Here is a 20,186-nt window from a genome sequence, read left to right as displayed (position 1 = left end):
CATATTTTTGCAATCCAGCACAATTTATTTTAATGGAAATGTGAGGACTTCCTGATAAGTTTTGAATCGTATCACAACTTTATCTTGCCAGTTATCATTTCATTGAAGTATGATGGTTTTATGACTTTGACTGAAGGATCCTCTTGATGCCGCTCTTTTCCAATGCATTCTGGGAAAGTTGGCCAAAGGTTTGTCCATACATGAACTGGTATCCTATGGGATGGTGTAGAGTTAGACATTCTTGAACTTGATTTTAATTGATAAATTATAATTCAGTAACTTTTATAAAATAGCAGACCACAAGGCCTTGTAGTGTGAAATGTGTTGCTAACACTGACACTGACCTGGGATGTGTCCTGTAAATGATGGCACTACACCTCTGTTTGATGGATAGATAGTGGGCATGGGAGTTATTGTACTTTCCTTCCTCGCTGGGATGACCTGGGACATGGGGTCAGTCTGCTGCTGCTTCCCAAACTGGATTAGTGCCTGGTTGGTAGTGATGGGGAAACCTTTGCCAATTAGGAAACGAGATTTTGGCACATGTCCTGTAAAACCTATAAAATACATCACTCAGTGAGCTGCTGGAGTTTTGTAGGAATTATTTGGCATTTTATGCAGAGGAAAAAGAATAAAAGCCAGTATCACTATGTTTTTGCTGTCCGCACAGTTGCATTTCCAGCCTCTAAGAACCACTGTACGCTGCCTGCTCAGCACTAAATAGCAGACAGACAGTTAACAGTATCTGGCTAGTAAAGTCAGATATCTAGCAGGTTTATTGCAGGTTTAAGGCCTAAGTCATTTTACTGGAAACAACTGTTAAAGTTCTCTGTTGTACCTGAGATAAAGTACTTGTGCGGGTTATCATCATCCATGAAGTACGGGTTTTCAGTGGGGGTGAAGGACTTCAAGGGCCTGTAGGTGATCACTTTGTTGGAGATTGCTGTCAAGGGGGGTCTTGGTCTCTGGGCCAAAAGATAACAGAGAACCATTAAAAAATACATGACTCAGAGATCATTCGCACAAAGATTCTACATAACAAAATATAATACAAATAAACACAGGTTTAATGTAAACCTATTGCAGTAAAAATTACATCACTTACTAAGTGCAAGTGAATGAAAACGTGTGCCATAAGAAAATTGATTACACTGCTGATAATCCCTTCTTATTAAAGCTTTAGTGCGTAACTTTTTGATATTAATACACGTTAATAAATAAGCCATTGCCAAATGAGTTGCTACAAAGCTAATTAAGACTATCAGCTCCACGTAACTCTCTGTATTTCTCAGTATAACTATGTTCAGAAGATTGTGTCATCCGGTGACTTTCCCGCGCAGAAGCTCAAGTAAAGATAATGACCTCTTCTGAAGAGTCTGTCATGTTTTTTTTTTAATCCTCCGTGTCCTCGGAGGAGGGGTGGGGGTGGTGCGCGATCACGATCACGTAAGGCTTGTATCATGTGGACGCGCCAACAGTTTTGTTGTCATTACTTAGAATTCCCCATGGGGGCGACAGAAACTACGCACTATGGCTTTAATCTTAAAAGGGTAATTTATCTGAATCTCAGAGACATAACTGCTGAATCTGTGGTGGTGAATCTGCCTCTCAGTCTTTTTCAGGGGGATTACATTACAGTGCAGAGTTCCACTATGGATAATTAAACAAGAGTGAACCTATTCACAGTTGCCATGTTAACATGCTTGTGTTTGGGGGCAATAGAGTGGGAGAGAGAGTGGTACAGCCAGAGCATGTGTATGTGTGTAAGAGAGAGAAAGTTACTTCAAACTGTTGGTTGGTGTAGTTGACAACATCTGCCAGGTGTGTTGATTGCCGTTGGTCCTGATAAAACTCAGATAGCGCTCTACGAGATGTTTCAGCGTAGCTGCAGGCAAAGTAGTTCTGACTTTTTGGAATGAAGCCTAAAACAGCAACAAGTGACGGTAAAGGATTGGTTCAGTTTTGGTTTTATTCGCTCAGTTTTTGAGATATTTCTCTTTTTCTGCCTCCTTGCTCTTCTGTTCTATTTAAAAGGTTAACACAAACATCCCTTTCCAGAAACAGCGTCCCTGTAACTATACTCTGGATAATCTACAGATCACAATGTGAAGAGTTTTCAAAGGGACTTTTTCTTTGGCACGTGGCAAGTGTTTCCAATAAAACAGTGCTGTGGATTATCCAGAGTGACTGGGACATTGTTTTTAGAAAGCTATCAAAGAGGAATATGCTGTTGATTCACAGAGCAAATAAAACCAAAGCAATCTGAATGGCTGAAGGTTTTTAATTCTGTAATTTGGGTGAACTGACCCTTTAAAATGCTCTGCAAGAATGTGTGGAATTTTCCAGCCAAATGCTTCCATAGAGTTTAAAAAAGCAATGTAAATGTAAAAAGAAAATGTAAAAAGACTGAAAAACCACCACTGCAAACAGTTTGGTGCACGTTATCTTGATTTTCAACACTGTTCCACATAACCGGTCGTTTATACTTAATAATTTAGCAGTTGGACACAGATTATTCTCATCATTCTTGTAGTCTCATGTTGTTGTGCTGTGAAAACTCACATATTTAAAAGTATATTGCCAGATTTCAATTATAACTAATAGACACATACTGCTCATTCCCATTTAGTTATTTTACATCAGGTCATTAACATCTTGTTCATGTAAATGGTACCAAATGTTGTCCCCAGTATGAAATCATTTTCCATGAGGTGTTCAGTTACTTTGTTGACCCTGTGTGTTAGTATGTGATACCTACCGGTATATCCAGGTATCATCTTCTTCAAGTTACTGTCAGGGATGCTTCTCAGTGTCAGACCGGCGTCAGACTCTGTGGAGGGGACGTGACCCGTGTGGAGGACCAGACGATTAGAGTGTTTCACCTCAGGACTGGTCAGCAGCTCGGCTGTGAGCTGGCCGTAAGACTTCCCCATATTGTACTTGAGCTGGGGGCAATACCCTGTATACCTGACCACAACAGGGAGTGTGGGGTAAACACAACCTCAAAACTATAGCATCTATTGTCCCTCAGTAACAGCTTTTCAATTGGAAACAATATGATGTCATTTAAGTAGGCTACATTTAGACTGTCAATTTAACTGATTCAACACAAATTCTGAAGCAATCAGTAGGATGTAGAGAAGAAATCCTCTTTTTATTTGTGGACAAATTAAAAGGAACACCTTACTCAGTAATGCAGTACATACTGTAACAAATAAGGCTGCAAAATACCATACAGCCTAGATTTTCTACTCGGACAAAACTTGAATAAATAAATAAATAAATAAAATAAATGTATTATCATTTCACATTGCATTATATTTGACATGTTGTCCCATGAATCGTAATAATATAACAGTAGTAAGGAGCCTCGCAGCCATAAAACTCACCGCAGTCATAATACATATATTATTTTATCTTTAGTATTTTAAAGTCATGGTTATCTCTTACCGAATCTCGGTTCAGGATGCACTTACCCCGGTACATAATGTGGATCAGGTGTCATCAGAACTTTGCTGAATTTAGGGGCGTATTTATCCATGTTGGTCCTGTTCATGCTGAAGCAGGTCTCTCTCCTGTGCGGCGTGTTTACTGGTTGCTACAGAGAATCAGGCACATACAAACTGACGCGTGCACCGAAACATTTCCTGCCAGGACAAAAATATTATTGTTTTCTATACTATTAGAGTAGAGAACTTTACAGAACTTTAATTTAGGGATTATTTGAACATATCAGTAACTGTTCTGCTGTCATTCTCTCATCACTTATTGGCCTATTTTAATTTCCCCTTTGTGTCAAATATTGCAGTACTACTGAGTTGTTGCCTGCAGCGTCCTACATTTCCTCCTCGAACTATCAGAGTCGCCGTTCTCAGCTTTTAGTAACGTGTGACAGACTGGCTACGCACTAAACAACATCACCATACCCTACTGTTGTATTTTCCGGATGTCATTACAGTTTTAAAAATGGAGTAGGGTTTGTTATTGCGACTTTTTAATACATAAATAGAAATTCTTGAGAAATGCTCAACGACGCCCCCTAGCGACTTCACGTGGTTTCTTTCTAACAGTGTAGAGGAGGAATGTTTACAGTGACCAATGTACATAAGGGAATTCAAAATAGGATTTTAGAAATACTGAAGTCACTGACAAAAAAAAAGAATTATATATATATATATATATATATATATATATAATAATAATACTCATTATATATATTTTTTATTATTATTATCATTTATTCAGGTAACTTTTTAATAGGATTTTCTTTAAATGTAATTTCTTTAAGGTTTCTTTAAGGCCGTTTCAAAGCCTTCACCCTGCCAGCAATAGAATTCTGTGTAACAATACTCGCCACTTTATTGATCTATTTATGTATTTGCTTAAAAGTAGTGAGATTAATTCTAAAAACCATCTTAAAACATCAACTATATGTTGTTTATTTATTTTAACTGTAGAATTAAAAAATACACAGACAATGACCTCAGTGTCCTCAATTGTAGCTTTGACACGAGCATGTGTGTAATGTATAAGACTTGCAAACATCTGACCCATCCTATCTATCATAAATCAATGATAAAAATCATTTTAGTTGTTTAGTTTGTTTGTATCACAGGTAGAATAATAGTGGGTGGGTGTGCAACTGTATGAGCAGGGATTTATTAGATCTGTTTATAAAAAAATACTGAAAAAATGAGAGAAAAAAATAAGTAAAATAGTTAACATTCATCAGGACTGGTACTGACTCAAAATAACTCTTGTGTTTCCAGGATTGTGAACGATCCGGTGTGTTTGTCGAGATGCTGCCAATGTACAGCTGGGGAATGTAGATCATATCTGCAGACAGGAGTGTCCACTCTACACATTCCTGCGCTGACAGATAAATCTGCGACGTTTGAAATATACGAAACAGTCTCGTTTACGGTTTTCAGCGTCACACACATACCATAATGCTTCATTTCCATTGAGGAATTTTAACATATCATGTTACCCTTCTCATATTCTCACACTCATATTCTTTACACTCGTGAATGCATTGGTTATGTTAAGGCCTGTAGAGGTCTAAAGTTGTGGGAATCCTTTTAATGGCAGTTCTGAGACTTGTTGTCATTTTACATCTCAGTATTCCTTTGTTTTTACTCCCTTTAGACCGCCTCTGTTTCTGAAAAGCACTATATAACTGAAGGTTATATCTTCTTTAATTCTACTGTCTCTGAATTCACAGGTTAAATCTGTGTGTCCATTTCATGGCTTGTACTTGTTATGTCTTGGATTTCTTACAGGTATGGGGACAAATCAAACATTTCAAATAACAGTGCAAATGAGTCACTCTTTTCCCAGGATTTAGAGAAAGGAAGGAGCTCGTATGAACATGCAGCTCTGCGCTGTGACAGGACAAATGATGGGGAGAGGTGTGGTGAAGGAATAGAGGCGGATCAGAGGGGATGTTTTGAATTCTACTTCACCAGATCACCTCAGCTAACGGCTGCGTAGGCTGTCTAAACTGGTGTCTTGTTCCTGTTGCAGTACAGAAGCAGAGCTGTGAGGGTCAAAGGGGAGATGAATCTATACAGGAGCTTTGGAAACCTCATGGAGGCTTGGGTGACTAAAGAAGACCAGTGTTTGGACTCAGCATGGCTTGGAAATAACGATAAAGATCCTCCTACACCTTCCTCCGACTTGGGGACAAACCTGCGCACAGATTCGGAGGACTCTGGAGTGGAGACAGCCAGCTCTGTTACGTCCTTTCCTGCTACACTCTCCTCTGTCTTTATAGATAATGCAGAAAAGGACACATTTGCACCAGAAACAGAAGGTGATGGACTCACTCCAGCCTTAACATCACAGTCTCCCGTGTCTTCCTCCTTCTCCCCGCACCTCTGTCCCAACAGAGCTCAGGAGGACTCCACAGCCTTGCACTTAAAAGTGGAGCTAGCACTACAAAAGACTGATTCGAAATGTCTAAAGAATAACCGAGAGCCCCTTACAGTGGATGGGATGCTCAGGCGGCCACCTCGAGCATCTTTTTTACCCAAACGGCACACTTTGGACTTAGTGAGAGGTCAAAGGTCAGAGAGTTTTAGCCTAAGGAGGAGGACAGTTAACCCATCAGTGTCCACGAGGCAGATGTCAGAAATGAGGCCGATGTCTATGAGTTGTGTTAAGCAGCTGGCTCAGAAAAGAGCAGAGGTGAGATAACTGTTCATGTCCCAAACCAAACTGCAGTGGTGGAAGAAGTCTTTAGTTCCTTAGGCAAAAGTACTACTGTAATACCACGCAGTCAACATACTCTGTTACAAGTAAAAGTCCTGTATTGAAAATATTACTTAAGTAAAGTATAATGTACTATTATCATGTAAAATTACAAAATCTTCACATTTGTTAAACTGGAACTATGAAATTGTTTTACATGAAAAATGACTTAATGATCAAAATAGTTTCCATTAATTGTCTGTCAAACTATTGCATTCATTGTTAAAACAATATAATAGTTTCAGGATTACGTCAGTTTCACTGTAACATGCATGGTCTTGCACAGCACAGGCTTGTAAATGTAAAAAGAAATCCTGAAAGAAAGTCCCAGAAGTGTAAAAAGGTGTGTGTTTACCATAGTTAAAGGGTTGCAACACACATTCACCAAGTTGCTCTCAAATTTAAAGTAGGACAGGCATGTCGTGACTCACACAGGATCTCTTTCAAGCACGCAACCTGTCACAAGTCTGTCTGCGGTGCGAGGGATTATAAACCAGTCTGCCCAGGTGATTTTAAACCCACCGGCATGACAGGAATGGAAGGAGACGTGTGAGGGAAGCTGAGCAACAATGATAATGAGTTATTGTGCTCAGTGTGAAAATTAGTTCATGCTGACAGCACACAGAGGTGTTGAAACAACAGGATTAACTGTACCGTTTGTATCTAATTAAATCCTCCATGTGTTTTAGTCTGTGTGTGTGTGTGTGTGTGTGTGTGTGTGTGTGTGTGTGTGTGTGTGTGTACACTCTGTTTCCTTGTATGATGGCCAGAGTTTACAGGCTTTGATGAATGCAACACCAAGAAGCTATGTATAATGTCACGAAGACATAATTACCCAATTATACAGTATATTAAATGAAATTGCACTTTCATTATTTTGTTCAAAAGTACATGTACATGTGATACTGTATGCAAACATGTATTAGTAGTAAATGAGAAGCAATCAGTCTGTCAGACAAATCTGGAGGTTCTGACTAAACAGGCTGAGGATTTCTGTTGTTCAAAGATCAACTTAATTACATGGCTTAGGTTTATATCCTGATGTTATAAATATCAAACTCTCATACAATAGCTATTGTCAGTCTAATTACATGTTTTAATTATATTATGAAATGGTATTGATACATTACTAATCTATATCTACTTAATTATGTTCTATTATTTTCTATTCAACTCTAGTGAGTGCTGAAGTTGGTCAATCAACACAAACTATATTGATTATATTTATAAATTGAATATCTTTCAAATCTGGACTGTTGGTCTGACAAAACATTCAATTTAAAGACAACTTGGACTGTGATGTATTCTTTCACTATTTCATGATTTGCTAATCAACGCTAAACAAAATCACCCAAATTATTGCAATTCATCCCGAGGGAGACATGAATGTTTGTGTCCTCTGTCCTCTGACCGACATCTCCATCCATAGAAAGAGTGTTTAAAGAACAGCAGTGAAGAAAAAACTTTCAAGTTGACTAAACTTGTATATATTGTATAGCTCTTGTATCCTACAAGATACGTCTTTTGATCTGTGCAGGACCTTGGTGAGAAAGACAGGAATGGACTGAGTCCTGGGCTCTGCTACTTGGAGCAGGTGTGCCAAATATTAGAAGAAATTGCCGGAAAACAGATGCACAGCCGAGCGTTACAGATGGAGATTGATGCCCAGTGGGAGCATCAAGACATGAAGGTGAGCCAGGTGAAGACATTCATGTACCTACATCTTTGCAAGGCAATTAAAAGGTTGTCAGTTTTCACAACGCACTGGGTTTATAAACATGACATGATCTTGTCAAAGCTGCTGACGTTGACCAGATGTTTCCTTGCAGCCTGAGGGTTACTGTAATATGAATTAAACCATGATAATGTGTTTTCCACATCACTTGACTCTCTTTTAAGGCTCTCGACATCTGTCAGAGTGACTCTAAAGCTGCTGAGGAGGCCCTGTCTTCTTGTCAGATTCCTGAAAATACAGAAAGTGCAGAGCACAGTTCCAATGAACGCCAGCAGAGTAAAGATTATCCTTACAGACATTTTCGACAGAGATCAGCTTCAGACACAAATATTACAACATTGCAATTTAGTAAGTTTTAGTCTATTTCCTACCATCTACCATATTCAGCTTTTGTGGTTTTGTATATTCAATATATTGTGTGTGTGTGTGTGTGTGTGTGTGTGTGTGTGTGTGTGTGTGTGTGTGTGTGTGTGCGCTTGGTGCAGGAAGGTTGAATGCAGACTGCAGAGGGCAGCATCCGAGTACAGATGACCTGCTGGAGAAGGTAGAGGCAGGCCATGAAAGTCAGGTAGAATACAATCAAATACAACACACATAAACACATCATTTGTACTGTAACTAATAAACACAGCTAAAGAATCAAATGAATTCATTATGTCATTTGCATTGTTATAGTGAGTTTTATAAGAAATATGTTATTTTTCTTCATAATGTTCTATTATTTTGTCCTACAAATATTTTATTGCGTCTTTTCAGGTGAATGAAAAAAAGGAGATGAGTAAAACTAACAGGAACTGGAAGTTAAAATTTGGGTCTTTGACAAGAGCTGGAGTGGGAGATACAAAGGGGTAAGAGTTTGCATTTATAGCTGTAACCTCTAAGGGGCAGTGTTATTAATCTCATATGATGCATAATACTCTGAGGAAATGTGTGTGGTGCTCCAACATGGCAGCCGGCCACACTGACGCAGTGGTCCAGAGCTAATGCACAGTAGATGCAGAGGCTTTTGGCGGGAGTGGATTTTCAGTCTGTGCTTCTGTTCCTCCTGAACATTTTGTCCATTTTTTCATGAAACTTAGCTTACATGTTGCTTCCAGCTTTCCCCAATGGTGTGCTTCAGTTCTGTTCAATTAATTATTATTCTGTACAGTCAACAGATGCATTCATCTGAGAAAAACTCGACCCGACGACAGGTGAGCCAGCTGTTCAGGAGGAGTAGGAAAACTCTGCCTGTGTCATGATGTTTGGACATTTTAGTTTCAGTTCTGAAGAGGAGGAAGCTTTCCTTTAAATGTCTAAACACTGTCGCTGTTTTCAAACTGACTTCCTGTTCAGTCATGTGATGTAGCAATCTGCCATGTTTATTTATTTGTTGTATACCTGCCTTTATTTTTATACTTATAAATAATATGATTTTCTGTGAAACTGTGGAATTTCACTGTCATGTAATGTCAAAGCACTACAAAGCTTGATTTTTACAAACATCAAACTTGTATTTGTAATAAGCTGCAAATTGGTAAAGAATATTGGTATGCACTGTACAGTATATTACACTATAAATGTAATAAATTGTTAATATAACTCTCTAAAAGTCTTATTCATTTTGTTTTGGTGTACATCTGCAACATAAGAGACATATGCTTCATATCCATCATGCTGTATATCTATGGAAGAACAATCTGTTATTACTGCACCACATAGGATTTCTAATAACATCTTAGTAATTACATTATGTAGGCCATAAAATGTCCAATACTGCCTGAAAAATGCCTAAGTCCCAAGTTTCCAAATCTTCAAATAGCTTGTTTTGTCTGACCAACAGTTCAAAACCCAATTATAATCACAAGATCAAGTGTTTTCTGTGAATTTTTACTTCATAAATGACTTAAACATTTACTTACTTATCAAAGTTCCTGATGATACATTTTCCGTTGATTGACTAATCAATTAATCATCTAATTGTGTCAGTTTGGAGTAGATAAAGATGAATGCATAAATCCATGAGTTATATTAAGGGATTTTTAATGGGGGGTATTCTGCATGAAAAAAGGGTTTTGTAAAGGATAAAATACCAAATACCATGAAAAACATTGCTGACTGTACTTGAAAATAACCTTAATTTTTGAAGCATCAAAACCATTTCGGAATTTTCATTTTAATCGCAAAAAATAGGGTGTAAATTAAGGGATTGCCCTCGTGGTTTTTGGTACATTTCAAGCAGATTTTACAAAACCATTTAAACCCTCTTAAACCGTGCAGAAAACCCATAAGAAAATACCATAATCCTTTAACTATCCCCTTATTTAAGGCAAAACATCAATGGATCCAGCTTCATAGTGCACTAGTCTAAAGAACAAATAGGAAAGCCATAATTCTGCAGCCAAATCCTTTCTGTAGCTTGACAGATATCAAGTGCAGGCCACACAGTTAATGTTATCATTTATTTAATCTTTATTCACCTAGGTTGGGGGGATGAACCTCCCCTGGCATTCCCACGTAAAGATATGTCAATGACAAACACGTCCAACCAAATGAGAGAGGGTGAATAGGATTCCAGTCCATACATAAAATACATTTATTTACTATTTCTTGAACCATACGCATCCATTAGTCCCACATAGCATCCATCTGTGCTATTAAATATATAGAGATAACATCTGTGGAGGAATTTATTTACTGAATGTGTTTGTGAGAGAGGGGATTGGCAGAAAGGGTAGAGCTTATAGATGAAAAGAGTGGTGGAGGGGGGGCCAGCGTCGAGTCATGCCTGCAGTGTCCCCCCTTGTCTACATGATGCCACAGGAGGACAAGGGGTTGGCGATCTGGCAGGTGCAGGCTGACTGGCAGTATTGGCGCACAGTCTGGTAGCAGCTGCGGTCGGCGTCCCCGCCCCACTGCACGGGCCCGTTGGGGTCAGAGGGCAGGCGGCTCAGGATGCTGGTGTTGATGGCCAGGGCAGCCAGCCCATAGTCTGTGAACAGCACTGTCTCGCGCCTGCACGTGGGGCAGGAGATGAACTTGTACTTGGGACAGGACTCGTAGAGGATCTGCAGGCACTCCTCACACACCGAGTGCAGGCAGGAGAGGATGCGTGGACGCTTGCCGGCAAAGTTGTAGGTGTGACCGCAGGTGGGGCAGTCCAAGGGCTCGCAGGGCATGACGGGTCCCGAGGAGGAAGAGGAGGAGGAAGTGGAGGAGGAGGTGGATGAGGGCCGCAGCACGTACTGGTTGACTATGACGTCTTCCATCTTGTAATGGAACTGGTGGTAGCAGATTTCGTTGGCACTGGTTTTGCGCTGCGCTAGGAAGCTCTGCTCCCTGCGTATCACGGGGGCCGAGGGGGACACCATTGGCCTGGGAGACCCTGTAATCTCCAGGGCCAGGTCGCTACAGGCCTGGTTGACAATGATTTCGCCTTCACCTCCGCCGTCCCACGCCACTCTGGGGGGTGGGGCATAGCGCGGCTGGGTGGCGGGCACAGGGCACTCTCTGGGGAACTTCTCTGACTGGATGATCTTAACGGTGTCCATGGGGATGGTGACGGGCTGACGCCTGAGGCAGGACATCCGCACGTTTTTTGAGGTGGAAGAGAGAGGGGTTGTGGCTCTAATCAGCGCTGAACACCTCTGCCTGGTTCTGGGCAAGGGGAAAAAAAATTAGGCTCTTTTTTTGAAGTCAGCCATTCGAGGGGACATGGGGACGGATGGTTGCCTCCATGTTTCCCTCAGAGATCCCCCGCCTGGTGGGCGCTGCTGTCAGCCTGAGTCTTTATGAGGAGAAGACAGATAGAAGAGCTCAGCCAGAGCACCTCAATCTGCAGCTCTTACTCTGTCACCGCTGATATGGACAGATGATTTAACAGTCCAGCTTACAGTATCTGACCAGTGTTGATTACTTAAAGGTAGTTTTTTGTTGTTTTTACTCACTTATGCTGATGTTCCTGTGCTGTCTCTGATGGCTATTTGCAGAAACATATATTCACACACAAGGACAGTTAGTACTCAAGCACAAGCACATGTTCTCTCTCACTGATGACACTAATACATAATCTCATATGCACACAGATGCTCACATATATACATACAGTACAGGTTGGTGGATTTCTGCTTTCACAGCGTGAGGGGATTGAGTTCAGACAGTTCAGAAAGGGCCAAGAGGTATTGTCTTAAACTATATCCTGTGGCCTGCCAAGGAAACTCTTGCCATTTCAAACTAGCCTTTACACGTGGTTCTAGCTTAAACACCCGCTTAACTTCCTGTTTTTGGCTGCGGGTGCTGTTACACACTGACTTGAGTGTGTGAGAAAGAAAGAATAACCTCCAGTCTTTCTCTGTGCTCTTAGACCAGTTTGGTCTGGTGACCCTGTGTGAGCCTCTCAGTGGCTTGTTGATAAGAAACAGGGAGGAGGTCTTTTTTTAGGAGGTGTCCTATAATGTTCCAGAAAGTTGTTGGAATGACTCCTTCAAGCTCCAAGGCTCCTGAATTCCTCAGAGGTGGGAGTTTGTACTTTCAGACAGTCCTCCCAACTGAGTAGAAGAAGTGATAACAGTCTGAAGGGGTGCCTCTGTGTGCTTGTCTCCTCTTTTTCAGTGACTCAGACTCATAATGTGTTCTCAGGATTCCTTTGGTCCATCTACCTGTGAAAACAGTAAAGAGATTTATAAAAACACAATGTTAGATTTATTTGATGGAATGTAAATGAATACAATAGGGAAAGACAGGGTCAGCTTCTCACAAATACAAGTTTTATTAATTTTAGAAAGGTATAGGTGTATGCCATTTTCATTGTGTCTTAATAGAAAGAATTATAACTGTGAGATATTAGTTTCACTTTGACCTATTCTCCAACCTTTCTGTGCGCTATTGATTGGAATGTTTTTGAACTTAGATAGGATCTACTGTAGCTGTATGAAGATCAGTTTCTTTATGTTTATCTGATATCTGATGTCACCTTTGCATCCTGGCCTCGGCCAAGGTATGTTTCTGAAAAGAGTGACGACATTATTGTGTTGCCACATGCTCTGGGGTTCGCCTTTTCCTTTGACTACACACAACACAATTGGAGTGCTACAAAGTTGGAAGATTATGTTGATAATTGATTGGGCTGTTGTATTGGACTGCACACTTAAGCAGGATTGCAGAAATACTGAGCTCATGAGTACAAGTGTACCCCTGAGATTTTATGTGCCAATCTATGAGTGGTGTGAAAAGGTAACACCCAAAATAGTCAATGTTAGTAAAAATGTGTTTATCTCGTTAACAGAAGGTAAACAGTGCTGCACAAAAACAGTAAATGCAATTGACATGTAATTAAAAGCCAAAGCCTGTCACATTGTTTGGTCAGAGCAGGAGATTTTGACACATGTTGCTTCCTGCCCTTGTCATGCTTCCTGTCAGTGCTCTGTCACATCTTGTGAGTTGCATTAGTTAGACTCTAACATGCGTGGGAACAGGTTACATGCTGCATGGAGGGTTTGTGTCATCAAACTGTATGTGGGTTTAGGAAAAATAACAAGTGTATGGATGAAGCTTTTTAGCTCAACCAGCAGAGGAGGGAGGATGACACATCTTTCATTCTCTTCACGGCTGTCAACAGTGATGATTCATTAGAGAGAGAAAAAAAATGTGCAGAGGAGGTGACCTAGATGGCGAAGAAGAGAGAGAGAGAGAGAGAGAAAGAAAGAGAGAGGGGAGGGAGCACAGCGCTGGTCCTGGTTTCTATTCATGGTTTGTTTATCTATACTCAGTGCTTTCCTGCCCCCAACCCATGCTGAAGATTCACACCGAATGAGAGAGATGTACCTAACAGCCAGAAGTGCTTCAGCCCATTTCGTCCATGTGATGCTGTGAGCCACATTGTGCAAGCAGGCAGACATTTAATTCTCCCCTTTATTCTATTCTCAATGAATCGGTTGATACAGTATACAGTATTTCTACACCCAACACTTGAACACAAAGAGCTGTTAGCCAGATTACTCACAATCTCACCAAATGTGTTCCTCCAGCACTGCAGTGCTACAACACTTCTCCCAAAATAGCCTCTGTTTTTTTCTCATCCTCTTGCACACGCAGTGTGCTTTCATACATGTTTGATAAAGATGGTGTTATATTTCGGGGGGGCTTTTAGAAGATAATTATGCAAAAAGACTCAATCATCATAAATGTGTATATGATGGCCTTACAGGTATTAACAGCAAGAAGAAAAAATATTAAAATTTGTTTAAAAAAATTTAATATAATAATAATAATAATATATAATAAAAATGTTTATATATATATATTATATAGAAAAACATAAAAAAAAATGTTGGTATTAGTACCTAAACTCAGACATAATATCAGCATCAACTATTTTAAATGAAACCCTACATGATATTATATGATATCATATGGATGTTTCCCAGCTCTATAAAGGTGTGAATTTAGGCCTGAATTGAACTCAAACTACCAAATACGATAGTTTGAATTAGAGCTAGACCAATAAATCTGCCGGAATAATATATATATATATATATATATATATCACATATATACACAAAACAATGTAGAAACAATGTTGCCCTTACATTAATCTCGGAACTTATCTGCTTGTCTACTTATTGTCTAACGATTCAATACTAATCGGACTACAAACGGACTACAAACAAAAGCCAGAACGCTTCTGATACCAAAAACCTCCCATTGCCTACAGATTCTGCGTTCATATGCAGACACATGTTTACAAAGATTACTTTTACATCAACTGCAGAGTACAAATTCTTATAAGGGATCTATGAAAAAGAAAAAGAAAAAAAACATAAAATCCCCCGATAAAATCATAGTGGTATTGGCCTCACAAATCTGGTATCAATTGGGCTATTGATTTTAAAAATCAGCTCCACTTCTGACAGATATTATATGTCTAGACACACTTTGTGGATATAAACAACTTGTGTCTGCCTGGTACTGGGCAGGGGTCGAGTTGACAAAGCAATCAGGCTGCACGAGGATTCTTGAGCCTGGGGGAGATGAAGCAGCTAAAATTACCCACTAATTTAGTGACAGTGCTATGAAAAGGGCTGATAACTGATGCAGGCTGCCTGCTGATGGGCCAGCTTTTGCACAGCCTCTTCCTAATCGACGGAGCCCTCTCCAGTTATGTAAGGAGCTCATCTCTGACCCAGTCACCATATTAACGCAGTGCTGCAGCTCTCCCACAGTCTTGACATTGAGTGTTTGCGTGTGTGTATGTGTGTATACATAGCTCTAGATCCTTTCCCTGCAGAGGAATTATTACACTAATGAAATCATGGCAGGCATTTGACCTCGTCATCACAAGCAAGAGAAAGAGGAGAGCTGACCACAGAGATGTCCGAGGAGTTTGTCTCAGCAGCAAATTCCTCACAGCATTAAACACACACACACACACACACACACACACACACACACACACACACACACACACACACACACACACACACACACACACACACACACACACACACACACACACACACATCCTAGAACATTCTCACCCTAGGACAACTCCCTGTCACGTACAAGGCACCACCCTTTACATTCCAATGGACACAAACAAACAGATAACAAACAGATATCACTGTCTAAAAGGAATATTTATATATCTACTATATATGTGTCTACTATCAGTGACACACACCTGAAGAGAGAGAAAAACACATAGCTCCACATAATAAGATTCCTATCCTCTCACACTCACACACACACACACACACACACACACACACACACACACACACACACACACACACACACACACACACACACACACACACACACACACAGGTCCTCATGATCACACTGGATAAATTCCACTTGTGCAGATCGGAGAGCAGCGGAAGGGCACCATGTTCTGAATGAGTCATAAAGACCCTGCCCATCATCTGTCTCCCTGCCTGTCTGTCTCTCTCTCTTTTCTCTCAATGAAAATCAGTCTGTCTCTATTTATCCATGTGAGCAGTCTGTTGGCCTGGACAAAACGGATGATACGCCAGTCTTTGTGCCCCTACACCACATACCAGCAGTATGTCAAGTATGCCAGCTATGTTGAGATGTGTATCCACATTCATGCCTCGGCTGGTTAAAACCATCGCTGCACATCTCTTCTTGGACCTGCGTGAGATATTATGTTTGCATTTTGATTACATAACATGTTATGACCTTAGCGTGATCTGAGGACAAATCCCCAGATTTACTGTATGTTTGCTGGCAGCAGCTTCTCTCGGAAAACATGGCGCTTGCAGGGATTCAGTGAAATATGGTGGAACGATTCAAACACAGGAGGATTTGCATCTATGACATATTATACAATTGAAAAGTGTATTAAGTGTGGTACTGTATAAATGCAGATGACAGGTCTTGCTTGTTTTAATGTTTCTTGTGTTTACTATTTGTTTGTTACAGCCTAATATATATTCTTTTTTAATGACATGCTTTTCTTAGTGGGCTTTGGCTTACAATCATTTCTTTCACATATAACATACAGTAAGTTGATGCCGAACATAATTAAAATGCCAAGAATTCAGTACATCTAGATATATTTCCCCAGGATTAAGATCAGGACATAATGTTTGGCTTAATTTATTATATTTACAGTCAATCCATTAAGCCGTGATTACATGCAATTATTCCAAAGGCTACAGTCTGATGTTTTTTTGCATGGGCTGAAAGTGCTTAGTGAGTATATGGGGAGGTGTTGCTTTTAATAATTCAGCTTGCTGTCATTCATGGCAGACATCGGCCATTTTGCTTCGCAATTCATTACAGCCAAGTGCTCTTTGTTCTCGTCTATGTATCTCCCACAGCAACATAGCAGAGCTGCACACAGGTAGAAAAGTAAAAAAGCCATAACCATCATCGCTCTGCCTACACAGATCTCATAGAAGATTTATGAGCAGAAAGGTTCAGCAAATGTTCAGCTCTTCAGTAACAACAGTGTCTTGATTGATTAAGGGAATTGATTGATCTTTTAAGGAGGCTGTCCTGCACAGGGTTAAGGTGGACGACATTGTTGATATTGTGTGAACTGAGACTCCGGAGGGACGGTGATATCGAGGCAAGGTGACCAAAATATTTGGACCGTGTGAGATGGAGCGGCTTTAGCATGTGGGAGGGGTGTGTTCAGGAGCAGCAGTTATGCAATCGCAGCATGGTGTACCCAGCACTCTCACTGCAGCGCCAATGTATGGCAAACATGGAGATGCCTTAGTGCTGCTGACTGCTACAGAACAGGCCGTTCCTGCCCTGTCCAAATCCCCCCCCCCTCTTCCTCCACTTCCTCCAGCCCCCACTGTCTGTCTGTGCAGAGATCTGTCAAATGTCATAACCACTGGAGACATGACACTCTAAAGATACCATCTACACCTAAACACACATCATCACGGTATGCGTGCAGGTATGTGTCTGTGAGCATATCTGTGCGTCTCCATTCATGCATCCATGTGTGTGTGTGTCTGCAACTGCAAATGATGCAACAACCATGTAAATCCGAGCTTAATGTAACAAAAGGCAAAGATCACCTCTGTCTTGCACAAATAAGGCTAGAAAGAAAAGAACATTAGTATGAAACCCACATAGGAGACACACCTCAGCAGATCTGAAACATCCAGATCATACAACACAGAAAAACCTATCTTCGCTATGAAACAGATGCAAAGCCGTTTCTCATCCTCACCTGTCTGCCTACGCACTAGTCTTGTTCCAGTCCTTTCTCTCCTCCTCGCTCCTGTTCCAGTTGTTGCTGTCGATGTTGTTGATGCTGTTCTGTGAAGATAAGCTGTTCAGTCTCTTTGTTCAGGGGGATGTCTCACCAGAGGGAGAATGCTCTCTCTTGTCCATTCAATTCTAGCAGGATGAACAATGAGCAGCAGTGAAGGGAGACAAACATGGAGGAGATGTAAGATGGAGGAAGCTGTTACAAGGTGGATGCGTCATGTCCAGGGCTGCTTTTGTCGAGCTCCGCATCCCTCGTTCCTCTATTGCTCTCCTCTCTGGTACCTTTGTTCTTTACTCACCCACCCCTGCTCCTTCTCTTCCATGCTGGGGCAGAGCGTCTCCCTCTGGTCTCTCTTTCTCCATCCCGCTTCCTAAGCCTCTCAAATTATTCAGCTTATTCTGTGGAGTGACCTGAGCTTCTGCGTTGTGTTTCTCTGCATGTACGTCCCTCTTCTCTTCCTTCCTGTCTTTCTGCTCGTCTCTTTCGTCTGGTCTTCAGGTAAACCTCTTGTCTCCTTCTTTTACTCTTCTCTGCTGTTATCTCTCCTCTTGTCTCAGCTGCCGTTCATTACTCCTCTTTCTGCTTCTCCGTCTGCTCCAGTCAGTGCGCCTCACAGTCACACATGCGCAGTGTTTTCACACATACATGCACACTCACACACACACCGCCTCTGGCTCCCTCCTTATGCATGTGGTTTGTTTTGCCTGCCCACCCCCTACTCTCTCTCTCTCTCTCTCTCTCTCTCTCTCTCTCTCTCTCTCTCCCACACACACACACTTTCTCTTTCTCTCTCATTGCTGTCTTGCTGCAGCACACACTGCAGTGCCTCTGCAGGCAGGATCACGTTTGCTAGTTGCCAGAGAAAATATTTCAGCCAATGAGGAATGTTAACAACCCCCCCACATCTAAACACACATATGCATACACACACATAAAGACACATGCACAAGTCTGAGATATCAGCATGATTGTTTATAATGTTTGTGTATAAAGGATTTGTACCGAGACCCATGAATCTTAATATGCAATACAGTATTTAACACACACACACACACACACACACACACACACACACACACACACACACACACACACACGGTTAAGTACACCAGCTAAACACACAGGATGCTGGTGCAAATAGATATAATCTAAGTGAGTGTGAAGACATTTTCTATCAGGTTGTTGACTGTGAGCTTTTTGGGAAAAAAAGATCCATCATATTCAACAACACTGAGCACATGTATCCGACCCATGTTTGCACTCATTCCTCCTTGACACTTTGAGTCCTCTAAAAAAGGACTAAATGTGACACTGCTGATTCTTTTTTATAAATTTGCCCAGAAACTTGCAACCAGCATCCTATAAGCTCCCACTACAGATCTGCTCATTCAGTGATGTTACATAACAACAATTAAAATTTAAAGTTTTGTATCTGCTCGAGCCTTCATGCTGACCAATAAATATTCCTAAGATTATTTCAGAAAGTGAAAAAAACATGATTTTTCAATGAATGCAAGAGGGTTATGCTTATGTAATGTGGGCATTGAATGCATAATGTAATGAGAGATTGTCTGAAGAACAAATAGCTCCTGTTTGAAGGTTGTTGTTTTTTTAGCAGTGAGTACTGTATAAAGTTGCTCTTCTTTCAGAAGTTTGGGGAAGATTCACAGTATATGCTCAACCCATCATTGATGCAATATAAGTTCCTCAAACTCAAAGGCTATTTGGTTTGCAATTTTCTTATACTCTGGTATCTCATTGTGTGATTGCTGATTCAGCAGCATTCACAGTATTGTTATCCAATTCTATCAAATTCTACTACTAAAAAATCATTCAGATATCAAAATGTTCAGCTATTTAAGGACATTTGTATTCAACTTTTGTCTACCATTTATATTTTCTTTGAATATTAAGCTTTTTTCTTTCTACATTGAAAGTCAATGGAGCATTCAACAAATCCTCTTCAGGCTTATTCCACTTGGAAATGCTACTCCTCCCTCATACTTTTACCCACAGACGTCATTCAAACTTTAAACAATTCTCAAAAACTTTCAGCTATTAGAAAATGATTCTGCTTTTTTGATATCTTTTACAGTTTTTGTGTTTTCACTGTTTAAGTTTAGTGCTTCTTTCAGGCCTTGGCTGCGTTTATAACAGGTGTGTTATGTGTGACTTAGACTTAGACTTGTGCGGAGTTTGCATGTTCTTAAGACTTTTTTTCTAAATACTATAATATGACTATTTTGGACATACTAAACTACTTTTTTTATCACTTTATTCAACATACCATATTTTGACTTTTTTTATCACTTTTTTCAACATACTATACTATGACTTTTTTCAATATATTATGACTATTTTGTCATATTTTTTGACATACTATACAATGACTTTTTTTTCGACATAATATACTATGACTTTTTTATCACATTTTTCGACGTAGTATACTATGACTTTTTTCGATAT

At 40.3% G+C, this 20,186-nt stretch overlaps 3 protein-coding genes across 4 annotated transcripts; 1 reads left to right on the top strand and 2 right to left on the bottom strand.

Moving 5' to 3' along the window:
- Positions 1-2: 2 nt before the first annotated feature.
- On the bottom strand, positions 3-3,940 carry cimip2b (ciliary microtubule inner protein 2B). Its single transcript, XM_078272150.1, has 6 exons — positions 3,477-3,940; positions 2,759-2,967; positions 1,783-1,922; positions 839-965; positions 345-557; positions 3-213 (listed from the first exon to the last, which is right to left on the bottom strand). Exons 1-6 carry the CDS (start codon positions 3,554-3,556, stop codon positions 119-121), a joined length of 864 nt encoding a protein of 287 aa, XP_078128276.1. The 5' UTR covers positions 3,557-3,940; the 3' UTR covers positions 3-118.
- Positions 3,941-5,435: 1,495 nt separating this feature from the next.
- Positions 5,436-9,568, top strand: LOC144531115 (uncharacterized). Of its 2 annotated transcripts, none has more exons than XM_078271061.1 (6): positions 5,436-6,189; positions 7,790-7,951; positions 8,152-8,335; positions 8,473-8,555; positions 8,744-8,835; positions 9,138-9,568. In XM_078271061.1, the coding sequence occupies exons 1-6, from the start codon at positions 5,560-5,562 to the stop codon at positions 9,226-9,228; spliced, it is 1,242 nt and encodes a 413-aa protein (XP_078127187.1). In that variant the 5' UTR covers positions 5,436-5,559; the 3' UTR covers positions 9,229-9,568. The 2 variants fall into 2 exon arrangements, with proteins under 2 accessions (XP_078127187.1, XP_078127189.1); XM_078271063.1 differs by having other exon boundaries at positions 5,438-6,189; positions 7,790-7,942.
- A 424-nt stretch (positions 9,569-9,992) lies between these two features.
- Positions 9,993-18,445, bottom strand: rnf208 (ring finger protein 208). The gene is made up of 2 exons (XM_078271064.1): positions 17,679-18,445; positions 9,993-12,624 (listed from the first exon to the last, which is right to left on the bottom strand). The coding sequence occupies exon 2, from the start codon at positions 11,551-11,553 to the stop codon at positions 10,774-10,776; it is 780 nt and encodes a 259-aa protein (XP_078127190.1). The 5' UTR covers positions 11,554-12,624; positions 17,679-18,445; the 3' UTR covers positions 9,993-10,773.
- Positions 18,446-20,186: the final 1,741 nt, after the last annotated feature.

This window comes from Sander vitreus, chromosome 16 (assembly GCF_031162955.1).
Source record: "Sander vitreus isolate 19-12246 chromosome 16, sanVit1, whole genome shotgun sequence".
Taxonomy (NCBI): domain Eukaryota; kingdom Metazoa; phylum Chordata; class Actinopteri; order Perciformes; family Percidae; genus Sander; species Sander vitreus.
This window is presented reverse-complemented; position numbering and strand designations above follow the sequence as displayed.